Raw genomic sequence first — 25,907 nt, forward strand, 5'->3', positions numbered from 1 at the left:
TCTAGTTGTAAGGAAGTTTAAATACCAGCTACATACGTAACACAATTTATTTTCCTCAATTTCATCCTCTCCTGCGGCTGACACTGAGTTTCTAGCGTGGGAAAAATATCTAATTAAAACCAACAGGAAGAAGAAAAGCTTGCCCCAGTACACTATTAGCAAATCAAATCCTAGTTGACTTTTAGTTGTACGCTGGAAGATTTACCTTGTTTAGCTGAAGAGAAAAGTCGGAATAAAAAATGCTCCCACTGTGATTAAAAGCTGTTCCGTTGTGTATTCCTCAGCAGGCATGCATTTTTTTTAAAGTGGTGCCTTATTTCAACTTCATAAACAGACGTTGTTGCCCAGAGGGAATATTTAATTCTCGAAGCATATAACAAGGAAAAATCCATTACGTTTCTCACAAGTCTAATTTGCATTTAAATAAATCTAATTTTGATAAGAGCAGAGGGTAATTAAATTTGTTATGTTTGCTGCCCATCCTCGCAGGAATCGCTTTAAATTAATAAATTACCCTTTATCAAATGATTTCCAAGTAAAGGTGGTAGAAGAATATATAGCTCTGCTGTAATTAAATATTGTCAACTGGTAAAACTGTCAGTTTGAGTTAGGTGCTACGTTTTTAAACTGATCTTCACTAGAAAAGAGCGTGCGCTCTGCTGTGTGAAAGAAAATCATGAAACTATGAGGTGGAAGAACAGGTCGATAAATTTGCGATCAGTTTTAAAACATATAATTATATATATTAGCTTAAATAAAAGAAAAAAAAAACAAAATATAGAAACCATATTAATGAAATAGATATTTTAAAGCAGAAGATTCCTCTTCAGAAATACAACTTTATTTTAAATCAAGAGAATAAATCCATTTTGGAAACCTGATCAATGTTATGGGCTAAGTGAATAAAGGAAAATGCTCTTAGAAAGAGGTCACATTATGTACTTGAAACGCGAGAATGGCAGATGCTTGCAGAACTTTTCCAATCATATAGTGCGGTGCTGATAAAATGGTTCTCATCTGCACCTCAACCCCGCGCTGGCCGACGCCTTTCTCTTTAATTTGCCAGCTACAATCTGTTTTATTGGAACCAGATGAGCTGTTTTCTCGGTCCCCCCCCCCCCCCCGGCAATCTCGCTGCCATTATTTAAGAGAGCTAATACCACGAAAAAATACTATTCAATCAAATAGGACTTCTCCAGCATAATATGAGAGATTTACTGCGGCTTCTGTAATTTGTAAAAACATTGTTTTTATCAAATATGGTGTTCCTTATATTTACGGTGTTAAAATTGAAACGGACAATAACAGGAATGTGTCAAAGTGTAACGCAAGCATGATTGTTCCTTACTCATGTCACTCTGATGATTGCATTGATAAGTCTTCTTGAGCGACGATATATTATATTGCATGTACGAATCAACGTTACCATTGTAATATACCCATGCTCTTGTAGCAGGTAAAATAATAAATTTTCGCAATTAATAATGGAATGGATAGGTAATTAAGTTGACGTATATTGTAAAAATTAAATATTCTCAATACTTGTGCATTATTATTTACAAATTAATATTATTTTCCGAATTTGCGCGTTTTTACTCGATTTAATTACCTATTTTAGTGCACCATTTATAGCGAAAATTCTTTTATATTTGCTAAAATAGCATAGGTACATTATACTACATACATAATATACAGACTAAGATTTTTTAGCTGTTCATTCAGAAAACAACAGCCAATACAAAAAATTTGAGGATTCTTCAGTATACATTTGTGTTTTTAGTTTTTTTTATCTGCTAGAGTGTTAGTTAATTGAGATAATTTATTCTCTAAAATGGATCATATAAACAGGAAAATTCTGAAACATTGCTTTTATGCCTTCACAAAAAGATTGGAAAATTGCTTCAGTTTATCAACAGTGCCACTTCAATTTAAGAGACAATCAGCTCCATGGTTTGCATGAATATTAAGCGGTGATTTAATTAATTTACATACCACTTGATTCGCACACCGATAAATTGAACAGGTCGCAATGAGAGGAATCGAAATCAAGTAGCAAAACATGGATGAGCACTTTAATTTCTTTCGTGAAATTCGGTAAAATATGAAACCCTACTTTATAAGCTAGTTGTTTCTTGGCCCTTATTTGAATTTTAGCACATTTTAGACTAGAATTCTTCTAGATTCCATGGAACACTATTTTCTAGCGGAAATACACATGGAAACTAGATGTTAAACTCTGACCTAGTTTTTTTAAAAAACATTCCTGGTAAATTAAGTGGACCCACAATTTATTGAATCGTGCAGCACTTTTAAAATGCAAATATATGTTCCATGTTGCAATTTTGCTTTGAAAAGTTGCAATTGAAACGCGAGTCAAACAATGCACGAATTGTTCATTTGGAAGCAACAACAAACGAACACTATAGGCAGCAGCGAGTGCTCATCTGGCTGTGGTGTGCATCCGGTGTCGGGGGCGGCGCGTGCGCCGCCTCCTGCCGAGGACCGACACTGGATCGGCGGCCGCGGCCCGGCAGCAGTTGGTCTACGCTCGCCGCGAACCCACGGTGTGACCTGCGTCTCACGAAAAACTGGCAGCCAGGCCGGGGATCAGTTTCTGGTTTCGGGGCTACAGCATGGCCGTCGACTGAGTGAGCCACGCAAACGGTGCGTGCTGTGCTGCTGAATCGACGACGCACGCTGTCTCGCCAAGCCATTTTTTCCGCCGCAAAGTGGCAAGTTGCGCGCTTCAAAGTGTCGGCCCACAAAGTGGATGCGCTCGTTTTCCGAGCCGTTATCTTCATGCACTTCTTCAGCATGCTCGAGTTTACGACCGTAAGTAGAGAACGGCGGAACCACCCGTCGAATCTATCCACTCGGAAAATTACCGGCAAAAGTTTTGTCTCTCTGATTCAAAACGTTTTATCACAATCGTGTTTCATTCCAATGCTTTATGCCCAAAAGGATTGCTCAAGATTAAATTAAACAATGACGTTTTAAAGACCTCTATAAATTTATACAATTTATTGCTTTGGAGCGTAAAAAGCTTATCCGCGATTTAGCTCATTTTAAAGCTGTCACTAGAGCAAAATTTATGTGCGCTCAGGTGATACTTTGTTAAAAAATATACTGCTGGTGAGTGTAAATTGTTTAAAACAACTGAGCGAGCTTAAATAGGTTGTTTGGTTTCACCTAATGATATGGTCATAGTTTTCATAGTAAATAGTGAGCTCCTCGTCTGTGATTCACGATAGTTATAATATAATGAAAATTCATAAATGGGCACTCTGTAGCAACAGGAAAACGTCCGTCTGAATTTTTGGTTGCAAAGTTAATACAGAAGAGCAATACATAATTTTGCTCTTTAATTTTTCTAAATGGCTCAAAATATTTACAAAAAAGAAAGGCACCCAAATTTAAATCGAATAAGTAATTTTGTTTCATCAAACCAATCACCCAAACCATATTGTGAAAGCTAATTGAAAAGAGCAACCTTTCATGCGAGATTTTTTTGGAAATGTTTTGGAATTTGATATAACTAACAAAAAAACTCTTTAGATGCGGTTTACATTGTTGGCGAGTCTATCAAATTTGTTTAACCAGACCTAATTTATGAGCTAAGGTCAACATCAAATATCTAATTACAATATTTTAGTGATTTACGATGCTTCGAAAATTGGTTAAATACACAAATTATTTGATTGAAATAACTTCATTTCTTGCAGTGTTGATGTTTGGTTTGTTTGTATGCCATTTTTGTTAAGAACGGAAGGTGATTTTTGACACACCGATAAAAAAAAGGTTTTTTCCATATTGAACGTTTGTGAATAGTTCTCAAATTTATATCTTGATGACATAATTATAAATAAAGGAAAAATGTCATATTTTCCGAAATCTGATCCATACTCTTATGAATTAAACAAAATTCCCAATAAATGCAAGGTACAATTTCGAGTTTTTTTCCTAGTGGTAAAAAATGGAGCTAGCTGGTTTGCTTAAATAAACTCATTTTTTCAGGCCAAATTTTAAAATAACATTTTCCGGAAAGGAAAAAAAGAAACAGTTGAACAATTCATTTCGTCAAAAAGTGAATAGATTATATAAACGTAATGATTGATCAAAAACTGGCTTCAAATTTTGGTTTGCAAACAATTTCCATTCCAAAATGATTTCCTCATTGGGAACTTCACATTCGAATTAAAAATTTCATCCATTGATCTTTGTATTCGCCGTAGAAACGAGCAAAAATTCAACACGGTCCTCACAACTAATAAAAACAGTATCCTAAGAGTTTCCATATAAGCGCATGCTCTTTTTTTACTTGGACTTGATTGTGCTTTCATGTACGGTCATTACTTTATGTTGAGTCCACTTTTTTCTAGTTTAAGCCTTGTCTGCGTGCGTAAATAGAATTCACCGGATGAATGACCAGCGTTTCAATAAAAGTGGAGGAAAACAGGCCCCTTATTGTCGGAAGAATTGTGGATCAGCATGCTTTTTGCTTCACGCGACTCAAAAGAGGTATCTAATAAGGAATAACTAGATATATTGAAAAAGACTTAAAATATTCCCCAAAATTCCTTAATAGCACCTTAGAGCGTCTTTTTGTACAAAGCTCATTAAATAATCAGTCGTGATTGAGGTTTATTAGGTTCTGTCGAGAGCGTAATTAAGGGCTCCTCTCGGTCCGCTGCTTTCTCGAAATCTATTACACCGCGTGAATGTGCTGCTGCGGCCTATTTACGTCAAATGAGAACTTTTGGTGACCTTGCAGTTTGAATCTTGGCTTTCTCGCTCGCTGCAGATGCTTTCCGAGATTTTATGCCGTCCAAGGCAGCAGCAATGCAGTCATTCCACCAGTTCCACGTAATAAAACAACAATTCTGCCTTGGTATCTCGACATTAATAAACTGATATTACTGTGTTAGTGTGCGATCCTAACATAAATTCACAGTGGAATACATAAAAAAAGGAGAAAAAGCAACGTTCAGTCACATGGTAAATTACTTTAAATCTAAATTATGTTTCCAATTTTATACCTTTCCGTAGTTCAACCCCTTCGTTAGGACAAGGAACATATAGAGCTTGAATAGTGTGTAGTCAGTGTAGTCAAACAGGAAGAGCAAATAAATTACGCTTGGTTTGTTGGAATTGCCTAGTAGCACGGATGAAGGAATTAGTGTTTGTTGAAGAAGCAATTTTACACTGTCTCCTCCTTTTTGCTGCACTCGCTACACACACTGCACACACTTTTCACATTCGTCGCGCGGCGCAATTTCACAAAAAAAGTAGAGGGACAGGGTAAGGGATAATCGCAAGTATTATTATAAAATACCACAAACCGGTTTAATACTACATTTATTAGTTTCCTGAATCATAACGGAAACAATATTATTTAATACGTTAATGTTACCTGCGTAATCACATTAAAATATATTGAATGACACTAGAGAATTGATTTTGATTACTGTCAAGAGAGAGTCCTGTTATTGAATGCTAAAAAATAGAAAATAAATTGGATTCTAGTTCAATAATGTGCTTCAGTAAAAGGGATTTTAACTAACATTTCATTAATTACAAAGATTTGCCTACAGATTCAATGCACTATATATCTCCATGCAGAACGATCGGCCTGTAAATCAAATTTGGCTGGGAATAGCGTGGGCTCGAAATAAACGAAAATCCGATTTCTGGTTCAGATAATTAAGCTGGCCGAATTCCTCTGTCCGCTCGCAAACAGCATCTAAAATAATTGAGTCTCGCCTGATTTGGCGTCAAACTTTACTGTGCATGTGCACCACCCTCCAAGTGTTGCTAACTGAATTGTGAGTTTCTCGCGAGTTCCTCGCCGACCCAAAGGGATAAATCTCGCTTACTTTAATTAAGTCTCAGACAGATGATGCATTTCTGCGTGCCAGACCAGGCACGCAATGTGCTGCCGTGGCAATTGGTGTACACGATTTTTCTGATTTTTCCACGTTAAAATTAAGCAGAAAATATTTGCTATACCTCTGGGATGTGACGCAAATCTAACAGGAAACAGCATATTTCACGGAATTATAGTTGAATTTTGTAGGTTGCTGCGAGCTGTAGGGATCAAACATACCCTAGTAAGGGTTCTTGGAACAATTATAAAGTTAATCAAACTTGGTTTTAAAGAAAAAGCCATACACAGGAGTTCGTTAATATCAATAAACAATTGGCTACCGTCGGTACAAGTTTCCCTCTTGAACTGTTGAGTCCATTATGCGAGATTCCAGTAAATTATTGCCAGTGATTTGATCAAGCCATATATAGTATAAACATTTTTTTATTGCAATGACCTGATATATTGCGCAGAACTCCTAAGAATGTCGCAAATAATCTCATCACCCAGAAAAACAATTCTTTGCTCATTTTTGTTTTTCATGTATAAAAGAGAAAGTTTTTTATTGTGGTTTGCAGATTAAAACTCCGGAAAGATGTCGCACTGCTGCATGCGTGGCGCAAAAAACAAACCACCGGAAAGATAAACCGCGACGACACTTTCGTGGCTATTTGCCTGCGCGACAGGGATTTTTGTTGAAAATGTAAGCTCGCGGTATCCCGACTCGCACTTGCAAAGCTCTACAGCGCGTTGAGGAAAACGCACGTTTAACGCTGCGTTTGAATTAAATATCCCGGCTTGAATATGCTTTTCACGGCAATATTTTTACTGCTGCTGGCGAACTTTGCAACCCTCACTCATGCAACCACCAGGTCTCCGCAATCGTGAGTGTTTTCTTCACATTTTATATGAATTTTGAATATTATTTTTCTTTTTCTTGTAAAATCCGCTAAACAGCTCCAACAGGAACGCAACCAGAACTGGAAAGGTTAAGACCCTTTTGCTTCTGGCTTATGGTGGTGAGGACATGGAAATTTTCCTAACAGCTGACGTCCTGGCAAAGACGAAAGAAGTATTTTCCGATTTTTTAAACTATACACACACACACACACACACACACACTAATGCCAACACTAAAATTAAAACAGTTTGATGTGACGGTGGCTGGTGTGACCGGACCAGAAATGGTGATAACAGGGGCAGATGTACGATGCATTCCGGACCAAAGCCTTGACTCCGCCATGCAGAGAGGTCCTTACGACCTGATCGTCCTCCCAGGTGGCCTTTACGGAGCGCCGGTTTTGGTTGCGGTTGGTGCTTCAACACGATTTCGATTATACTAATTTAATTAAACTTTATTTCCCCTGTCAGTCTGATAAAGTGGGTGGATTTGTGCGGCAACATGTAGCCAGAGGTGGGGTGGTCGCTGCCATTTGCGGCGGGAATTGGGCTCTGATGAAGTACGGCGTTTTCAAAGGAAAAAGAATCACGTCTTTCCCTTACTTCAGGATGCTCATGCGACAGTTTGATGTTCGAAAAGAATGGAAAATCGTTGACGAGGACCGCGTCTTGGTTGACGGTACATAAAAATAGCTTCCTTTATTCTGCTTGTAAAAATAAATGCCTTCAAGCGTGTTCGTTATTTGGCAATTTAATTTGCTCATACACGTAATTTATATTCCAGGTAAGCTCATTTCGAGCCAGGGCCCCGCAACCACGGCTGAATTTTCATTCGCCATTGTCGAGTACTTCCTTGGAAAACCGCAAGCCGAGCTCCTGGCTAACTTCTTCCTGTTTAAAAATGATTTGTTTCCTTTATCTTAAGACAAACAATTTCTTGATAGATAAATATTATTCTAATTATTTTTAACAGTTGAAATATGCGAATTTTCGCGCGGTCAGGCAAAAAATATGAAAAATAATCCTATAGATCCCTTTCATTAACTCATACAGAAAAATATATGATAATGTCCTAACGAAAATATTAAACAAAATTAAAGAAAAAACTAAACTCTATTTTTCCTGCTTTAAAAGCTTGTCAAATGGCTTGCAAATCCAGTTTGAAAATCACAAGATATAAAGTAATAATATACTGCAAATTGATTAACGTTTTGCTCAAGCTGAACGCACAAAATTCTGCGAACAGAGCACTTGCGCAGCATGCGCACAGGATTCTGCATGCATAAACATTATTATCAGTCTATATTCAAACTCCAAAAGCAAACACCCTACAAGAGCCTACGATTTTGCAATGTGTGTCTCGATTTGCTCAGAACCCCGCGTAGCGGTGACATTTTAATACGAATTATGGGACGGTTGTTGTGGCTTTGTCACTTCAATAAGCATTCTGTTATACGCTATTAATTAATGTCCCATTATCCGCGAACATGAGCGCAGCGCCTGTTTTCGGTCCAATGTGTGCTTGCTCATGCAGCGTTTGAGCCAGCACTCGTAAACCCTGCTATGAAATTGTAAGATGCTTTACGCGTCTGCTATAAATAGCGCAAATGTTCACCATTTGAGCTGCGGTTTTAATTGCAGATTTAAACCAATCAAAATCTCATTACAAAAGCTCTTTGTTATTCATGTTGAAATAATTTACAAGTTTTCCCTTTTGGCTGAAGCATTCGTCAAAATTCATTGTTCACTCAAAGCAATCAGAACTAAACAAATTAATCTTTTTGGTATTGGTTTTAATTCTAGTCTAATTATGCTTTTTAAGAACTTATGATCTCGTTTTATTTTCCTTTGTTCATTGCGTGGAATAATAGTGCATTATATTATAACGAATTGCATGAGAGTTTAAATAAAACGTTTTATTTTTTGAAAAAATCTTAAAACGAGTCTGATTCACCTTAAATACACTTGGAACATTCTATAGCATAACAGAGTTTTCTCGAAAACTAATAACAGCGGCAGAGCATCAATTACGCTCTATTTAACTATAAGACGTGTCTCCGCGATTAATGATCGCCTTAAGCAGAAGGTACTTTGATTCTTGTCTAATATTAGATAATCCATAACGTAACTTGCAACTTGCGGCGCTTATGCAATTTGCTGCATGGCGAGATAATAAGTATTTCCAACTTGATATCTACAGAGTAGTTAATGAAATTGCTCGTTGCCGTGTTATCCTCATCCACTGCAAAATATTGATCCAATAATCGGGTATGGTTGTCGTGTTGCACGACTTCTCTGGACTGTGAGTGCGAATATAAATTTATTGTTGCCAAATAAGTTATTGAGGCCATGAATCGGGAAATAATCAATTACATGCCAATCACCTATATAGAAATTAAAATTAGCAGATATTTCCAAAAGAGAAAATAATATACAAAAGGCTCAATGAGCCACCCAGAACCTTTTTGGGAAACGGGAGGGTAAAGAAACCAATAAGCAAAAACTTTTGATCAGGAGTTTCACCATGGTCGAAGGCCAAAAATTGAGAGGAAGAGCAACAGGGTGTTTTACTTTGTCGGATTCAATTAAAAAACAAGAGTGGAACGCGCACCAACTTAGCCTTTGCTGAAACACCCAATTACTCACCCACTTGGAAGCGGATCAGGAAACAATCCGTCCATCAACTCCTTGCGAAATGGTTTACACGGTGGAGAGGACCAATTCTATACCGAGGAAACAAAGGAGAAAATCTCAAGCGATGAAAGAGATTTTATGGACACTTGTATACGCACTCGCAAGCTTTGCCAGCATGAGAGTCGCTCTCATTGTGTGCGATCGGCTGGCGTGTAATTTATTTCGCCTCCAACGCGCACAAGGGCTGAGCTATTTCCTTCCTGCTGCGTTATCTTCTATTTTTTGTTTCCATACAATCGATCGCGTGTAAAAAGTTGCGTGGTTAATTGCTTCCAGGTAATAACCATCTCTTTTTTGTAATCTACCTCACGATGTACGTATTTTCAAACTTTGAAAATGCTTTTAGTAGTCAGTAGAGAATTATATTAGTAAAAACGTTACTTCCTGACAGCATACAATACATCCTTACTAAAATCCTTAGTGCCATTACATTGGCACTAAAAACTTGAACATTGGCTGAAAGCTCATGCGCTTTTCATAATATGGCGAGAACTGTAATTTTCAAGAAAATATGGTAAATTAACTGGAACATTTTCTGCCCTTCTCTTACCCATCCCAACATCTCCCATGGCATCTCCGCTTAGTCATTGTCAGCAAGACTGGATTAAAGCACTAACAACAATAATCAAGGCTAGAAGATCAACAGGAAGACTTGTATCCTGTTTGACCAATGAAAATGCATTTTGAATAATTCCTTTTCAAACCACTGCGAAAGGGAACGGGCTTAAAATAATTTACATCTTTAGAAAAAATCAATAGAAATGACAATAAAATTATTGCCCTGCAATAATCTTAGGGTTGAAAATTGAAGCCGAAAATTTTCCTGCGAATCTGATTTACTTCTTGACATCAAAGAAGCTTAGAATCATGCAAATAAAATCGTCTAAAGCCATCTTTGGAGCCCAAAACCGACTGAAAAATGACCAAATACCGTCTAAATATCTAAATCCCTGGTGAAGTCTTTTAGATACATTATAAAACGCGTGACGCATGGTCTGAATTATCGGTGTTCTTATGATTTTCCTAAAATATTCATCTCTCAGCCGGTTAATTAATTGATTGAAACCCTTCTTTGTGAAACTAAGTGGTTCTGGAATAAATGAAAAGTTAAATGTATTTAGATTTAAAAATTTTAGTCAGTTACTAATTTTCAACCTTTTAAATAGCTAGAGCCATGTTAAAGAATGGCTCATCCCATTTAAATTTTACAGTGAACTAAATTAATTTCTTGTTCGTGTATTGTAATAAGAAAGAAGAAGTATTGATCCTTGAAGCATGGAACAATAGAGGCGCAGCAATTTAGCATTTTAATCTACGTCGCGTGAGTGTTACTCAGCCAATATTGAATATTGCGGTCACTCTCTTATCATGCGACCAATATAGGCTTCAACGATGGCTTTTTCTTCCGCAGCCAGCACTAAAGAAAATCAAACCGCGACCTGCTCTTCCTTCCGCAATCGAAAGCCTGGGGCCTGCAGAAATTTCAAAGGGCGCGTTTGTCAATGCGTGGCCTTGGGTTAACAGCAAATCACTTACTAGGTTCGCATTTTTTTCGTCCCCCGGCATGTCATCATCTCAAGGCAATCGCTCGAAATTGACTGGGACATCCGAGTAATGGAAAAACTTTGGTGCCGCGGGTAGATTGCCATTTCGCTCGGAACTCCAGATTCTCAAGTGCGTACCAGGATAAAACGGACTTTTCGCTTCACTGACAATGAGAAGACCAAGTGACAGCATCCTTGCTTTTATCTAAAGATTTATAAAAGCAATGCATGTTACGGAGTTAAAAAAAATAAGATTTGTCCTTCCATGAAAAGAAAATGGCTCTTAAAATGAGCATATTGGGATTGGACGTATTTGTCAAGTGGAACTCATTGAATTAGTCGTGTAACCTGTCTGTATATTAACCAGGCATTCTGTCAATCTCTGTCGATTTTTTAACCCTCAGTAATTGAGGCGATGCATAAACATTAAAATGTCTCTACTTAAATTTAATTTTAAAAATGCTGTTTATTCGACACAAATTTTTTGTTTTCGTCAAGATTTGTTCTGGACTCTTCATCATTTTAGCATTCCACAATCTATAAATTCGTATTGCCTGAAAATTTCATGCAATTTACAATTTTACGAAATATTAAAAGTAGCTAGAAACTACCAAATTTCAATATTTTTGCCATTTTAATTAAAAAAATAATTGCCCTTATAATAATTCGATTGTAGCCTTAGCGACTTTCAACTAAATTTCCTAACATCAATATTGTGACAATCATGAACTTTAGAGGGCCGTTCTATTTCAAATAAGCAGTGAGAAATTACGATATTTTATTTTAAGTGGTGAGAAGGAACTAAGTTTCCTATTAGTTGGCCTAGAAAATTTGAGCATATATCTAAAAAATATTATTGCAACATAATTCGCAATGATTCCAGGTAAAATTCATAATTCCCAAATCAAAACGAAAAATTCAATAGATTTTCGCAAACAATTTATTTGACTGGCCATGACATGACTGACTTCAAAGATGTAGAGAGCTTTTTCCCCAGAGGGGAGACGAATTCCATGAGCAGGAGGGCGTTTTATTTTTTTTATCAGCAATTTCTAAAAATGGTATGTAAGTTTACTAAACTTTCCTTAAAAGAACTAGATAGCTTAAATTTATAAAGAAAAATCTGAATTAGATATTCTTCTGAATAAAACTTCTTGGATTTCATTTTTCAAGAAGTGAAAATCTTTTCTTAATTTTGGTCTGGTATTGCTGCTAAAACCACAAAAAAAATTAACGTCATCCTACTTCCGACAGAGGGCATTGTAAACTCAATTGTGGAATAAAACTGCCAGACATTTTCCTCATGCTAAAACGTGAAAAAATTAAAAATTCGCTCGACAGTGCTTAGCATGCTTGGTATTCTCTGGCAGAGACAAGTTTATAAAATTAATGACTGACTGAGCATAGTATGTTACCCCGTCCTCTTTTAATCCAAACATTTATGCCCGACGACATATGCTCTGCCAGCACTATTTTAATTGCTCGTTGGTTTGGCACACATCTCGTCGGGTCGCGAGAGTCGACAATTATTTATAACAGGGTCCGCTATCTGCAGAACCACCTGCGCCTATTAATCATGGTGGTGCAATTTGTACATGCGCTGCAGGCGTTTGACGCGTGTAATGAAAGCCGTAAATTCAGATGTTTTGTGCCTGGTCGCCTGTTTCGCTTCGGATTCCGCGCGATCAGCCAAATCGAAGCTGGCTGCCTCTGCGTAGCGGATATCTCATTAGCCGCCGAGCACGCCCCTGCATATATCACTGGCTGCTGACTTTCCGCTTCAACTCTGAAGGCGGCAAAGATCAAACAGAAATTCGTCTCTACACGCGGTAGAAGCGGGTGACACCTCTGGCGGGCGCAGAAGTGCCAGGCAAACCGCAAAATCATGCCGTGTAATGAGTTTCAGCTTGAAGTAGAACGAACTTTGGTGGTTAATCCTTCTTGTTTTGATTCATTAACTCTGCTTGGTGAGTAAAATGACTGTGTTCACTGGGCTAAAATCACATTGTCAGTTCGTGCAAAAACATTTTTTCTTGTTAAAATAGAGCTTTAAAATTAGTCTATTTCCCAGAAAAATGTTTTTCTGTGTGAATTCCTGCTTTCAAAACATATGCAAATTATTGAACTTACCAAACCCAGATTTTTAATATTATTTTACCAGTTTATTTCCGAACAGAGCTCTTCGTTTCATCTAAAAATTTCAACTACCTTTTTCAATAAACATTTTGAAAACAGGATGGGCAATAATTGTAAATCTGGAATAGATAGGCGCATGTATATACAGTTTTTTTTTATAAGAAAAACAATAATCATTACCACAGATATAATGATTAAGTGTTATGAATCATAACGTTCAAGGAAAACAATTTTTACTCTCTACCGCGTGCACAAAAAAAGGACGAAATAAATTTTTACTGAGGCAGAGTAGTAGTTTTAAAAATCGCCTAATATTGTTTTTCTCACCTCCGTGTGATGATTGATTGTGAGATTTTATAATTTCTCACACTGGTTTTTGTTGCTTGAGAATGCCTTCTGTTGTAAGTTCGAGTATATCCAATTTACTGTTAAATTAATCGTTTTCTCCTTAGTCACTGACGAGAAGGAATGCTACTCCCTCTTGACTAATTGATTTCCCACCCATTTCCTCGAGCGATGTAACGAACAATGAAAATGCCATCGCGCAACTTTCACAGATTTGCCCTCGCTCACTTGCAATTTTGGAGAGGCCGAATTTTAAAAGGTTATTTTGATATTTCTCCCTTGACATAAACAGTCTTACATGATATGTCATGTGGAGCCCCAGTTATTAAATAATATTATATCTATACACACAATGAGGAAGAAGGCTTTTCTCAACGTCATGCGGCTTCCGCTCGTTAAGTCAAAGAGGAGGCTGAATCTCGAGAGAATAAAAAGGGAACCGTACTGAGCAGATAAAAAGCAGAAATAAATAAATCGCAAGCCAATTTGGTTCTGGCCCCTTCCGATTCGATCTTTGCAACGTCGCCAAGGCACTTCAAACTTATCCGTTCTTCAGTTCTAATGACGAAGTTTTTCCAGGAGATGACCGGGGAAAAAAATAAGGTCGGCATATTGCTCTGTGAAAGTGTGATTTACGACAGTGCAATTTGCTGGATTTTCTTGAATCTATTTAACGCTCGTATTATAATAGATTTATTTTATTTTCAATTTAAAATGGGATAGGAGTGTTTCTGGATCTTCTTCAAATAAATGTAAAGGGAAACAATGAATGAGCGGAGTATTGTATGCTTATTTTGAGCGGAAAATTAGTTTCTGGAGAGCTTTACAAAAATAGCTGCTAGTCAAATTAGATGCAGGCCCACATAATGAAAGCCTGCGTATTCATATTACCTAATTACCATACTCACAGAATCAAATTTCGCACTGCTCCCGCAGCCAATTAAGACTCATTTCAAGCAGACTCACACGCCTCCCACTCGCAGAGTTATGCAATCAGCTTGTCACTCGCATCAAGCGGGATGCATAATTTAGTAATCTACAACTCTCGCGGGGCTAACTATAGTACATTGTTGCCTTGCGAGAGTTTCAATTTGCACAGCCCCGCCGGCTGCTTAGTTGGTGTTAATAATTAACTCGTGAACCGTGCACCGTCCAAGCTGCTTAACAAGCACTGGATGAGTAGAAATGGAATCGTATAATGGCAATATCATTTAATTTAAGTTCATATTCCATTGCACTTGTGACAACATGCGGGCCTTATTTGAGCTGCGATCCTCTGTTACGTACTCTATTTATCTAAAACTTCCAGTGCACTCATGCATAGTGAGCTGCGTACGAATTGTGCAAATAAGCTGATATGTGTTTAATTGTGTAACTTTTGTTTGAAGAGAGAAGTGAGGTGGGTGTAAATTCATTAATTCTATTATTAAAATTATTTTAAAAGATATTGAAAGGATTTTAACAAACACTCACAATCAATAATTTTCTCTATTAATTCGTCATTGAATCTGGTATTTTAAACTATTTATACGTAAAATTTGTCTTTTACAGGCGTGAAATTTTATAAATTGTTATTTAGTTTGTTTAAAGAGACTGCGTTTAATTTATAGTGAATCGTGTGATTCGTAATAAACAATGCAAATTGCATGGCCAGCCAGGGATTCAAAGGGAAAATTACTCGGTGAGGAAGCCAAGCACTCTTTAGAGCTCGCTCACACACTCGAAATGATAATTAACTGGGGACGCTTAAGCTAAATTGACGCCTCAGCAACCGTTTGCAACGCAGAGATGAATTGGCTTGTGGGCTGAGCGTGTGGACTCGCTCATTTCTCTCGCTCACCAAGCCTCTTGGTGTCACTCATTTCTCGGTATTCGTTCCCATTCATGCACGGGCGCTGCTGGGGATTTGAATATGGACACCCAACGAAAGCTTTGTTTACCGAGAAGAGGATTATTAAACATTCTGTATGCCGCCGCTACCTAATGGGGCCCCCACGCTTGCGGCTCGACAAAAGAGGAGTTTGGCACCGGGAAATTGGACGGCCTGCAAGACCATTCCTGATGGCATATATACTTGCTTTAGGGCCAAAAAGAAATTGCATGGCATTTCTAATTAGTTCACAATTTATTAATGAGCATGGTTTAGAATTCCAGACCATCTGACTAATTTTTCCCGAAAGTCTGATATATACCCAAATACACCAATAATGAGAAAATATCACATATAATTTTAAGCAACCATTGAACATGTCTAGAGCTCAAAAACCACCTCAAACCTCACAAAATCGACTGAACTGCTTACAAATCCATTAAAAACGCAAAAGGTCTAGAATTGCGTAACTGCATTTTTCAACCTTTTTTCCTAACTAAAATTAAAATACGGTTTAATAACCTTTGACATTAGTTCCAGGAATACAAAAAAGCTAAATTTAATCTTTATATTGCCATTTTTAGCCGTTATAGAGTTTTCAAACCGATATTCAAGAAAATTTAGGCCTCGATTCACAATATTTACGTTATTCGATTTATTTTAAATTTTGTCGGTCATGTAAACAAAACAGGTTGTTAAAATCCAAGATTTTCAGGAATTTATTTTAAAAGAAATTTTTTTTAAATTTATTCATGTTTTTGCCTTGGTGATCTAAGTAGTCAAATGCAAAGTCAAATGCATATATTAAATTAAATATTGGAAAAGCAAACATCCACAATTTATTGTTAATTTTTCAACAGAAAAATCCTCACTGATTAATATTGTAAACGTAGGTTTCAAGCAGGAAAGCCACCTACAGAAATTGCAAAAAAAACACGGTTGGCTGCTTTAGCATGCAGAGGCCGTGCGAATGTGTTATTGATGTCTCTCCTTGCACAGAACAGAAAAAGATGAGTCTGCTATGTAGAAACCAGCCAATCAGTCGTTGAATGTTTGCATTTATTCAGAGGAAAAATGTCTCGCGGAAAATTCTGCTGGAGATCGTGTGTTGTAGCAGGCACGCCATTCCTTGGAATTTGTTCAGAATATTTGTTTTGTTAACTTGTGACTGAATCTTATTTTTTGCGTTGCATTGATCGTTGTTTCCCTTTGAGCATGGTCGCAATCGAGCTTCTTTTCACGGGCAGATGGGAAGTATTTTGAGCACAGAGCAAGAGAATGAGCTGATTCCGCACATTGCTGAATGGATCGAATTCTTCATTTATATTGAATGGTGCGGGTTTTCGCTCTGGCAAAGCATTGGCAGAATCAGAGGCGCACCCAACAATAAAGAAAAGGGAATTTTCATTCCTCGCCTGCTGGTAAATTTGGCTCCCCCATCCAGTATGAGTCTTGCTTGAATGCCATATAGTTAGGAGTCACATACACAATAACCTGCTGTGCATGACTCGGATTTTTAGGGTGGGAATCGCCAAAAATAGCAATAGACTAACAAATTGCATTTGCGAGCGAAGATTCGGCGCCAACACCACGGGCCATGTAGCAGAATGTTGACTGACTTATCGGCTTGTTTGTGTTCCTGTGACGCAAATATCGCTAATCCGTTTTGCTTGGATGGGAAACCAAAGTCCTGATTTGGATTTTCTGTTTTATGAATTTTTTCGAGGTTCAGTCGGTGGAAGTTCACTCCGATTAATGTTTATTATCGAATGAAGGCATACAATTATTGGCAAAAAATCCAATTAATTTTCCCAGGCACAGCCATATATATATACAAAACATTTTTTGACGCTGATATCAGCAGAATAAGGAAACGCGTGGTTAAAAATTCGCTTTGATTCAAGCAATCATATTGTTCCAAATTCACATTTCCTAGTTCACAAGTGCATATTAAATCGAATTGAATGCGAATGTATAATAATGCAAAGTGTTGGCACATGGATAACTTTAACGAGAGGATCACGTTATCTGTAGCGTGCAGAGATAAAAAGCCGGCAGTCACGAAGCGAATAAGACGAAAACGCATTCGTCTTCTGATTTGATCAACGACGTGAATGCCAATAGCGCTCCGGATAAAAAAGAAAGCCCAATGCACGTCGTCGTTGTAGCACACATACCATCCGCGACACATTTTACATGGATTCACTTGAAAGCATCTGAAATACGCATTCGTATCGAGTTTTTTGCTCACAATCTTGCAGAGCGAAATACATCACTAATGTTAATACCAATCCAGAAATCCACGAGTCTCTTATGAGACGGACAGAAATAAAATTCTATAAATTAGCAAATCAACCAAAAGTTGGAATATCTAAATTCCAATAGTATAGCATTGATGACATCACCCCTTTTACACACACCAAAGCCAGTTCATTAACATGTTTTGGCATTCCTTTTTGTTTAATGAAATTGGAACAGGTTTATCAGGATATTTCTGTGTGATTGAGAAAAATCATTATATCCTTACGATATTAGTTAATCATTAAGATATATTTTGTGTAGAATTAAATCATACAGTTTGAAAGTACTTGACGTTTGAGTTGTGAATTCCCTGTTACATGGAATGTTTTATGTTAAAAGTATACTTCTCATTGCAATCATAAACTTTTGTGCTTTGTTTGTTCACGAACGGTATGAAAGCAAAAGCGTGTGAATCAATAAAGCCGGAAAGGCCCAGGAGCAAACAAAATGAAGAGGATTTATCTTCACTTCCACATTTTAAGATTCTAAAACGGATGTGAAATGCTCTACAACAAATTTTAAAGGAATAACATAAAATGTTAACAAAAAATGTATCAATTAATGGTCTTTATAATACTTAATTTCGATTTATTTTTTTTCACTCGACTGCTTTCATGTGTGTTTCCATCTATTTAATCAGAAGCACCAAAAATTCAATGTACTCCTTGCTCTCAGAAATACGAGTTTCCTTCCTTTGTACCGGTTGGAACAAACAGCAGGGAAATTTTACACGCTAAAGTGCTCCTCAAACAGAGATGCTACGCAGAAACCTCAAAAATTGTGGCGATGGAACAGGACTAGTTGGATAAAAGTTACATCAGCCAGCCCAAAGCGACGAACAGCATGTAAACGAGTTTTGACTTGAATAGCTACCTGATTCTAAATATGAATGCTACGGGGATGGACGTGGCGTCAATTGTATACTGATTTGCAATTATTGTGAGTCAAGAACACGCTGTAGAACATAAATTGAGTTGCAAAACTGGACACAGTTCTGGCGACTAGGTCTTATAAAATGTTTTTCCTGTAGTTTGAGAGGTTTGAAGAAAATACTTTTTAGTATTTATGGCTCAGATTACCGATATAGCGAGAGTAAATGGCAACAAGTAGTACTCTTATTACAGGTTATTTAGCCGTAAAGAGCATTTGTCAGACTTCCAATAATATTACTGCCCAAATTAATCACAAGGACCAGAAGTACTGGCTCAATATTGCACGCACGTTTTATCCGTCGCCTTGAGAAAAAATAGCACAATGAAATCCTGGAAATCCTATTTTCTGAAAAAAGACAGGGGCCATTCGATTTGGACTACGACCCCAAGAAGCATATAGAGCTGGCTTTTTGAGTGAAATTTAATCTGGAGCAGCAGCGGGAACGTGACTGGAATAATAAACGATCCAAAAATCATACATATATCAGATGTTGGAGGGAAATAGTGTCATAAAATTCTTGGTTTAACGAAGACGAAAATACAGATATGAATGGCATTAAACGAGTATATGATTTTTATTTAAATTTTAGACCCGATTTAGTTGGGTGATGAAAATGGGATGTAAAATTAACCTTAACGTTTTATGATGCTCTGAAATCAATTAATAAAAATGGATTCCTCTTTAAAATTTGATAGGCCTTCCTGATTAATTTTATACATAAAATTTATTAATCGTGTAATCAATCTATGAAGGGTTTCTGCAAGATAAATTTTCTTTTCTCAGTGTTTCTTGCGGAGGGACAAAGTGCATGTGTAATCAATTTGTTCCACTTGCTGAGCGCAGAATCTTCATCTTTTCGTGCTACCCTTAAAGCCAAGACGAAGGGGCTCTGTTGTACAATTCGTTGAAAATGAGAGTGATTTATTTAATTAACTCCGACGAAAGTGTAGGCTCTTGGCTGCGAAAAGTGATTATAAAGTTCCTGAAGGCACACAGTCTTTTATCTAATCAAACAAGATAACCACTAATTTACTTCGTACATGCTTAAAAGTTTAAAAACTTTTCCGCACAACGGATTGTAATATGAGATTGAGGCGCAAAAATCTGTTTCACTTCTATGCTCACTTCTAAACTGAAAAAGAGAAAAGACTTAGTATATTTTTAAAAATATTTAGATTTCTTTTCACAACCTGATTAAATTGAATGCAAATCCGTCTTCTCTAGAAACGCTGTAACACCACTTTCATTCTTGACAACCCTCTCGCCTGAACCTTCGGAAAAACGGTCAAATTTGCATGTAATCTTTTAACGATAGAGCTGCTAAAATACGCCGATTTATATGCCGGAAGCGATAATCAAGTCGCGTTGAGTCCGTGGCCTCCCGCAGGATTTGAGAGTTGTGGTCGGTGCGTATACGCATAATACTCTAAGAGTGAATGAGGGCTTTGACTATAGTGAGAGGGTGTATGAATTATTCACGCATCACTTGTTTGGCCCGATCTCAAGAGGAAATGTAAATGTTTGCCACCTTGCTGAATCTTTTGTCCCGGCAATAAGCTCCATATTTGCACTTGGAACTTGGCAAAAATGCAACTCGGCGCTCTCAAGAGGGTTGGCCTAAACTCTACCGTGGTTTTAGCAAAGTTTTGCTTTGGGGAAATATTTTAGCAGCTGCGCAAGTGTTCAGGTTTATTTGGAGTTTGATCTAAAACTCATTTCCAAAACAATACCAGCAAATCTCTGCAAACAACAGGAGCACTTTATTCCTATTTTTTCGACTTTTTGAGCTTGAAATATTAAAACAGCGTTATTAAATCTATGATATTAAAACTCAGCTTTACGCTCTCCACATTTAATTAAATTCGGAAGAAAAACTGGATTTCCACGCTCCTTGTGCAATTTACGCAAGAGAAGATTGATTTTTCATGAAAAATGTGAAAATAGCCTCTTCTTTTTCCTTTAATCTAGAAAAAGTTGTGATAAGTGGGGAAGTCTTCATTTTTCACCATCGTCAAAAAATTGGAAGCGCGTGATCCGCACCTAAATTATGCAAGCTGCTGCGCGCAACAGATTTGATTAATTCAACAGATGCGCTCTGCTCATCAACTAGCTGAAAAACAAGTTTATTTGACGGCGGAAGCATCTACATACAAATTAAAGCCGAAATGAAACCAGCTCCACAATTCGCAATTTTCCGTTTTTGTTTGCGCAATTTCTAGAATTTGGTTTGCTTATTTATTATTTCAATTTGCTGCGTGGGCTTTGGAAACCGCCGGAAACTAAGCAATTCCACTCACAAACTGAAGCACTCCACAGTATGATAATTCTCGTGTGCACAATTTCATTTGCGGTTCTGTTCACACACCACAGGCATTTGTCTTGAGCTCGACATTTATAGTTTCTAGGGTTGGGAATTTAAGAATAGAAATTTTAAAATATGAATTCAATTTTCTTCTAGCCATAAAAAAGAATGAGATCTATGCAATTTAATGGCTTTTGAACCCTAATTAAAATCGCCTAAATCGCACTTGAAATCACTTGAAAATTATATTTTTTTCTGACTGTTCTAATTCTTTTAGTTGTTTTGGCACCTGTGATTTTTTTAAATTTCGCTGCTAGTTCTAGACCTAAGGATTAGGCTTGAAATTAACCCCCCCTTTTTAACGAAATCTCTTAAAACCTGACCGTGAGGTCAACAAATCGACCTGAGATCGATGGATCTACCTATCTAAAAATCCATACCCTATTTGTAAGACAAGGCAATGTCATATATTTCCTAATGTTTACAGTAATACCGTTCAAGCTGCAAGCCAATCTTTTTTGCTCTCAAGGCATACGTGTGTTGGGAAGAAATTGTTCTTTTATAGTTACAACGCAATTTCCGTTCCGCCTTTGGTATTCCGCTTGATTTGAGCACTTTACTAGATAGAGAAACATTTTTCAGCAGTGCGTGAGGAAAAGGCAAGAGGCCGCCAGACATAAAAAAGTACCTTTTTTATCCCTACTCTATACATTACGGATGGCGCACTCTGCGTCAGGAAAATTGCAATGGAACCCAAGTTTTACACCTTTTCCTCGCACCTAAAACATCTTAAAAATATGTCATTTTATATACATTTCGCCCCTGCATAGTCGACCGGTAAAAATTTCTCGCCAGCCATAGCATGCTGGCGTTGAAAGGGACAAACGAACCGCAGATAAGAAAACGCTGCGTTCAGAAGTCAATAAGCGCATTCGCTGTTTCCCGCTCTTTGATTAGCGGCGACAGCATAATGTCTATGACGGCGCCAAGCGCAGATTATAGCGAGCACGGCACATCTGCAAATGGCGTGAAATTCAATGTTTTAATGGCGCTAATAGCATAGCGAGGTCTAATTACGTCACCAGCAGCTCCCTTTACACGGACTAATCGCGGCGCTTTAAATGTGTCACACTGACAAGACCAGACCTCGCCTTTTCGTTTCAAAAGCGAAAGGCATCCTTCACAAACGCGCTCGCAAAATTAGCTTAAAGATAATTGACTTCGACACACTGTTCGTTTTGTAAGTTAGGCAGATTTGGCACACATTTCAAATACCAAAGCAATTTATTGACACTTTATTGAAACTTGTTCAAAATTTGCATTCGTCCTGGTCCCGGCAAAATTGCGTAACTTTCAACAACCAAACGCGAATTTCCTTGTTGCAAGAAAAGGTCAACAATCAATTCGACAATGAAAATTTGGGTGTTTGTTGAGCGTTGCGCAATTTTTCCGGGACCAGGACGCATTGTTATTTTAGTCTAAAAGTAATTTTTTATTGCAGATCAGCAGAGAAAATATACTCCATACATACCCATATTTAAAACGACAGTAAAATAACAAAAATATCGTTTTGTATTATTTATTCGAGACGATTTTTTTAGATTTAAGTGCAGAAATGCATTGGAGTATCCAGAGCTCTATGAACGGTTAAGATTTAAATTCACTCAACCTGAAAAGGAGTGATTGAATAATCGTTTGTGATCCTCGCTACGCTTTACAAGAAAAGAACAAAGGGGATGAACAAATGCAATTTTATGCAATACTTTTATTTCTGGAACGAAGCTCTCACTACCGTTATTAAAGCTACAGTTTAAGAATAACAACAACTTTCATTCTGCAATATGCAACGGGATCCAAGAACAAAGCCATTTCTTTATCAATTTGCTGGATTTTGGATCGTTCAAATTACTCTGCATTTTATTGCAAAAATCATCCGAATCCCTCGATCGCATTTAAATATGTATATATGTATATACGCGATGTCAACAAAAGACAGTCCTTGGACCTAGTACTTTGTTACAAGCTACAATCAGTTGTTAAATCTATTTTTTAAATTCCAAGAAAATGTATGGCTCTTGACCATTGTTAATGGCCGCGGTGACCCCGACTTCTCCCATCCAGATTAATTTAAAAGTGTTCGTTGTGACGGTGAGACTTTTCGAAAGGAAATAAAAAAATAAGTTTCTCAGCGAGGAGTCAGTGCTCACCATTTGAATAGCACACAAACTTGCAGCCAATTACAATTATTGAAAATTAACCGAGGATTACAAGCATCACTCATGTTCACCGTCAGTAAGGAATGTAGAAATGGGTTAAAACAGGGACCGGCATTCTCGTAGTTTGATTGTTAGGCATTTGACTGTATGGTATATGATAAACACAGACAGCAAAAAAGAAAACTCTTTAATGAACCAACAATCGAGTAACTAGGATTAAGGAGAGTATAGCTTGTTACTCTCCTTAACTAGGATCTAAATCCATAGACGCATCCTGTGTCTACCATCAGGGGCCTTTAAACAAAACGACCATAATTATTTTTAATGTATAGTATAATAATTTGTTTCAGGTCCATCCGCCGCCATTAGAAAAAATCGCGAGCGAGGTAAACCGCAGCCTGCTGTGTCTGGGCTGGAATGCATCGCTGAACCGCAGCGACTTGAATGCAAGCTTGGACAGTAGCAGCGGCCCCCCTGAAGATTCGGACTGTCAAAGTGCGGCGGTCCCCAGGGGCACAACGGCGGCGCCGCCGACTCGCAAACGCTCCTCCACGCAGCACCACATGGCCTGGTGGCAGCAGCTCGCCTGGAGCACCGTGTTTGCGGTCATGGTGTTCGTCGCCGTCGGCGGAAACTCAATTGTCATGTGGATCGTATTAGGTGAGTTCTGCAGTTTTGGAGGAAAATTTTAAAATCACAAAAAGTCATATAATAAACTAAGTTTTTTTCTATTGATATTAGAATCGTATAAAAGTACAAATGAAATTTTTCGACCGGTTAACAAAGTTTTATAGCTCCAAACACTGGTTCAATTAAAAGAAAATTTAAGAACTGTATATAATTGCATTGCATCAAGCAGGGTTCGGAAAAACCAGCATTTTTTTCGGAAAAACGCACTGCAGCGCAAAAACTGTTTTCTTTTTGCGGGTTCCTGCATTTTTTTAATCACGTGAATTTGTATAGGAGATATTTTTGTGCCACTGATTAGAAAAAATGGATCAATTTAAATTTAGTGGAATTTTTCATATCGTCTGTTATGTTTGTCGCAAACCTTATTGGAGAACAAATTCAGCAAAACTCGGAAATATGTGAAAAAAACTCCAAAATTGGAAGGAGGTTTCCAGTTGTTTTTTTGTGGAAAAACCAGTGGTGTATTTTTGCGTATTGCAAATGTGGAAAACCCTGTTTTTATTCCCATCTTCATCACAATCTTTGACTAATGATTCCTATACGTTCATTTCATAATGGCGGCTAGATGATCCTAAATAAAATGAGATCAGTTTATTTTTATCTAATAATAACATTATTTGAAGAATGAGTTGAATGAACAAGCAAGCAATAGAGTATATTTGATGATACGAAATAAATTTCTTAATTAATTTGTTTCTTAAATGAGCATTTCAAAGAGCTCATCCCAGGCTGCTCACAAATTGCGCATCTCTCTGCGTACGCAATATATAAAAACTTTCCCATGCTTTTTGCGCATCACGCAGAATATGCAAATGAGATGCATAATGCTGAAGTAGTTTTTGTCCAGTTTTCTTGCTTCAAAGAAAACTAACAAGTTCTTTCCATCCTTCACGCGCTGATTGCGATGATTCAATTTTAATTGCAGCTCATCGTCGTATGCGGACCGTGACAAATTACTTTCTCGTCAACCTGAGTGTTGCCGACCTCTTCATGGCCGTCTTCAACTGCATTTTCAACTTCGTCTACATGATCAACAGGTTCGTTAGCAAACAAACTGTGCAAATAAGCCAGAGATTTTTGCGAAATCAAGCTTCCATTGAACCCTAAGTCAAAGTGCTTCATTTTTCCTGAAAATACTTTCAACTAATAATAAAAGCTCAAAAAGTATGATGAATAAGTATCATTAAAAATGATAATGATAATTTGTCTGACTTCCTCCAAAAGTTAACAACAGTAGCAAAAAAATCTTGTAATTTGAATTAAATTGAATCAAAATTTAACGTGGAGTATCCTGAACAAATTGGAAAATAATATATCAGTAACAAATATCTGGGAATAGAAGTTGCTTTGGCGTTCAGTTGCTCAAGGTATTATGATTTCCCATAAACTTTCCCTTACCCAAACAAACAAAATATATATGGATGCAAAATACATATTTCCATCAGGAGCAACTCATCTCTATGCTGCTGGAGTCTTTCCCCTACCGAAGTTAACGCTACATGATTTTGTATGGCATTTTGACAGTATATCCGAGATTGAAACTCTCGTTTGAGCAATAGCAGATAGAGGGATACTTCCGAAAAGCGATCTGCTGTACCGTGGGCGGAACAAATTGTTTGCAAGTTAACAAACTTTAAAGAGTAAATTCGCAAAAATGGCACAAAACTCGCGATCAACTAACGTAGTGTACTCTCGCCGAGAGGCAAGGAAAAACGGAATAAAAAGAAAATGAGTAGAGCGCCGCTGCTCCTCTGTCAGCATAATTCATGCCTCAATTTGGACTTCTGGAAGCTTCCTCCTATGTCTTTTTTTGCTAGCAAGCGAAAAAAGTTTGTGCCGTGTGACTGAATAATTCTTTTTCGGACGGGATCTAATTTTTTTCCGCGCGCGGACAGCATTTCGTGCATATTTCACCATTATGCCGAGGCGAGAGCAGGAAACAGCGGTACCCACTTAGCGCAAACTGTTGTACAACCGCATACATTTTCCAGAAGCACAAAGTTTTGCTAGCTAGCACAAAAAGTACACTCGAATTCGGCAACTCCATCCAACTGTCCAAACTAGAGGCTCGTCCTCCCTCTCAAGGAAAGTGCAAGTGGCAGCTCTTCGAAAA

The 25,907-nt window shown here is 37.5% G+C and overlaps 2 protein-coding genes across 3 annotated transcripts in view; both read left to right on the top strand.

Annotated features, from left to right (window-relative positions):
* The first annotated feature begins 2,523 nt into the window (after positions 1-2,523).
* The window catches only part of LOC135946653 (tachykinin-like peptides receptor 86C), a 50,927-nt gene continuing 27,543 nt past the window's right edge, over positions 2,524-25,907 (top strand). For both annotated transcript variants that reach the window (XM_065494956.1, XM_065494957.1), the window contains exons 1-3: positions 2,524-2,832; positions 23,455-23,764; positions 24,720-24,831. In XM_065494956.1, the coding sequence (XP_065351028.1) occupies positions 2,800-2,832; positions 23,455-23,764; positions 24,720-24,831 (455 nt within the window). In that variant the 5' untranslated portion in view covers positions 2,524-2,799. The remainder of the gene's footprint in view (positions 2,833-23,454; positions 23,765-24,719; positions 24,832-25,907) is intronic.
* On the top strand, positions 6,588-7,712 carry LOC135946823 (protein dj-1beta-like). Its single transcript, XM_065495237.1, has 5 exons — positions 6,588-6,747; positions 6,821-6,935; positions 7,012-7,173; positions 7,235-7,442; positions 7,548-7,712. Exons 1-5 carry the CDS (start codon positions 6,668-6,670, stop codon positions 7,685-7,687), a joined length of 705 nt encoding a protein of 234 aa, XP_065351309.1. The 5' UTR covers positions 6,588-6,667; the 3' UTR covers positions 7,688-7,712.

The sequence above is a fragment of the Cloeon dipterum genome, chromosome X, assembly GCF_949628265.1.
Source record: "Cloeon dipterum chromosome X, ieCloDipt1.1, whole genome shotgun sequence".
NCBI classification, from domain to species: domain Eukaryota; kingdom Metazoa; phylum Arthropoda; class Insecta; order Ephemeroptera; family Baetidae; genus Cloeon; species Cloeon dipterum.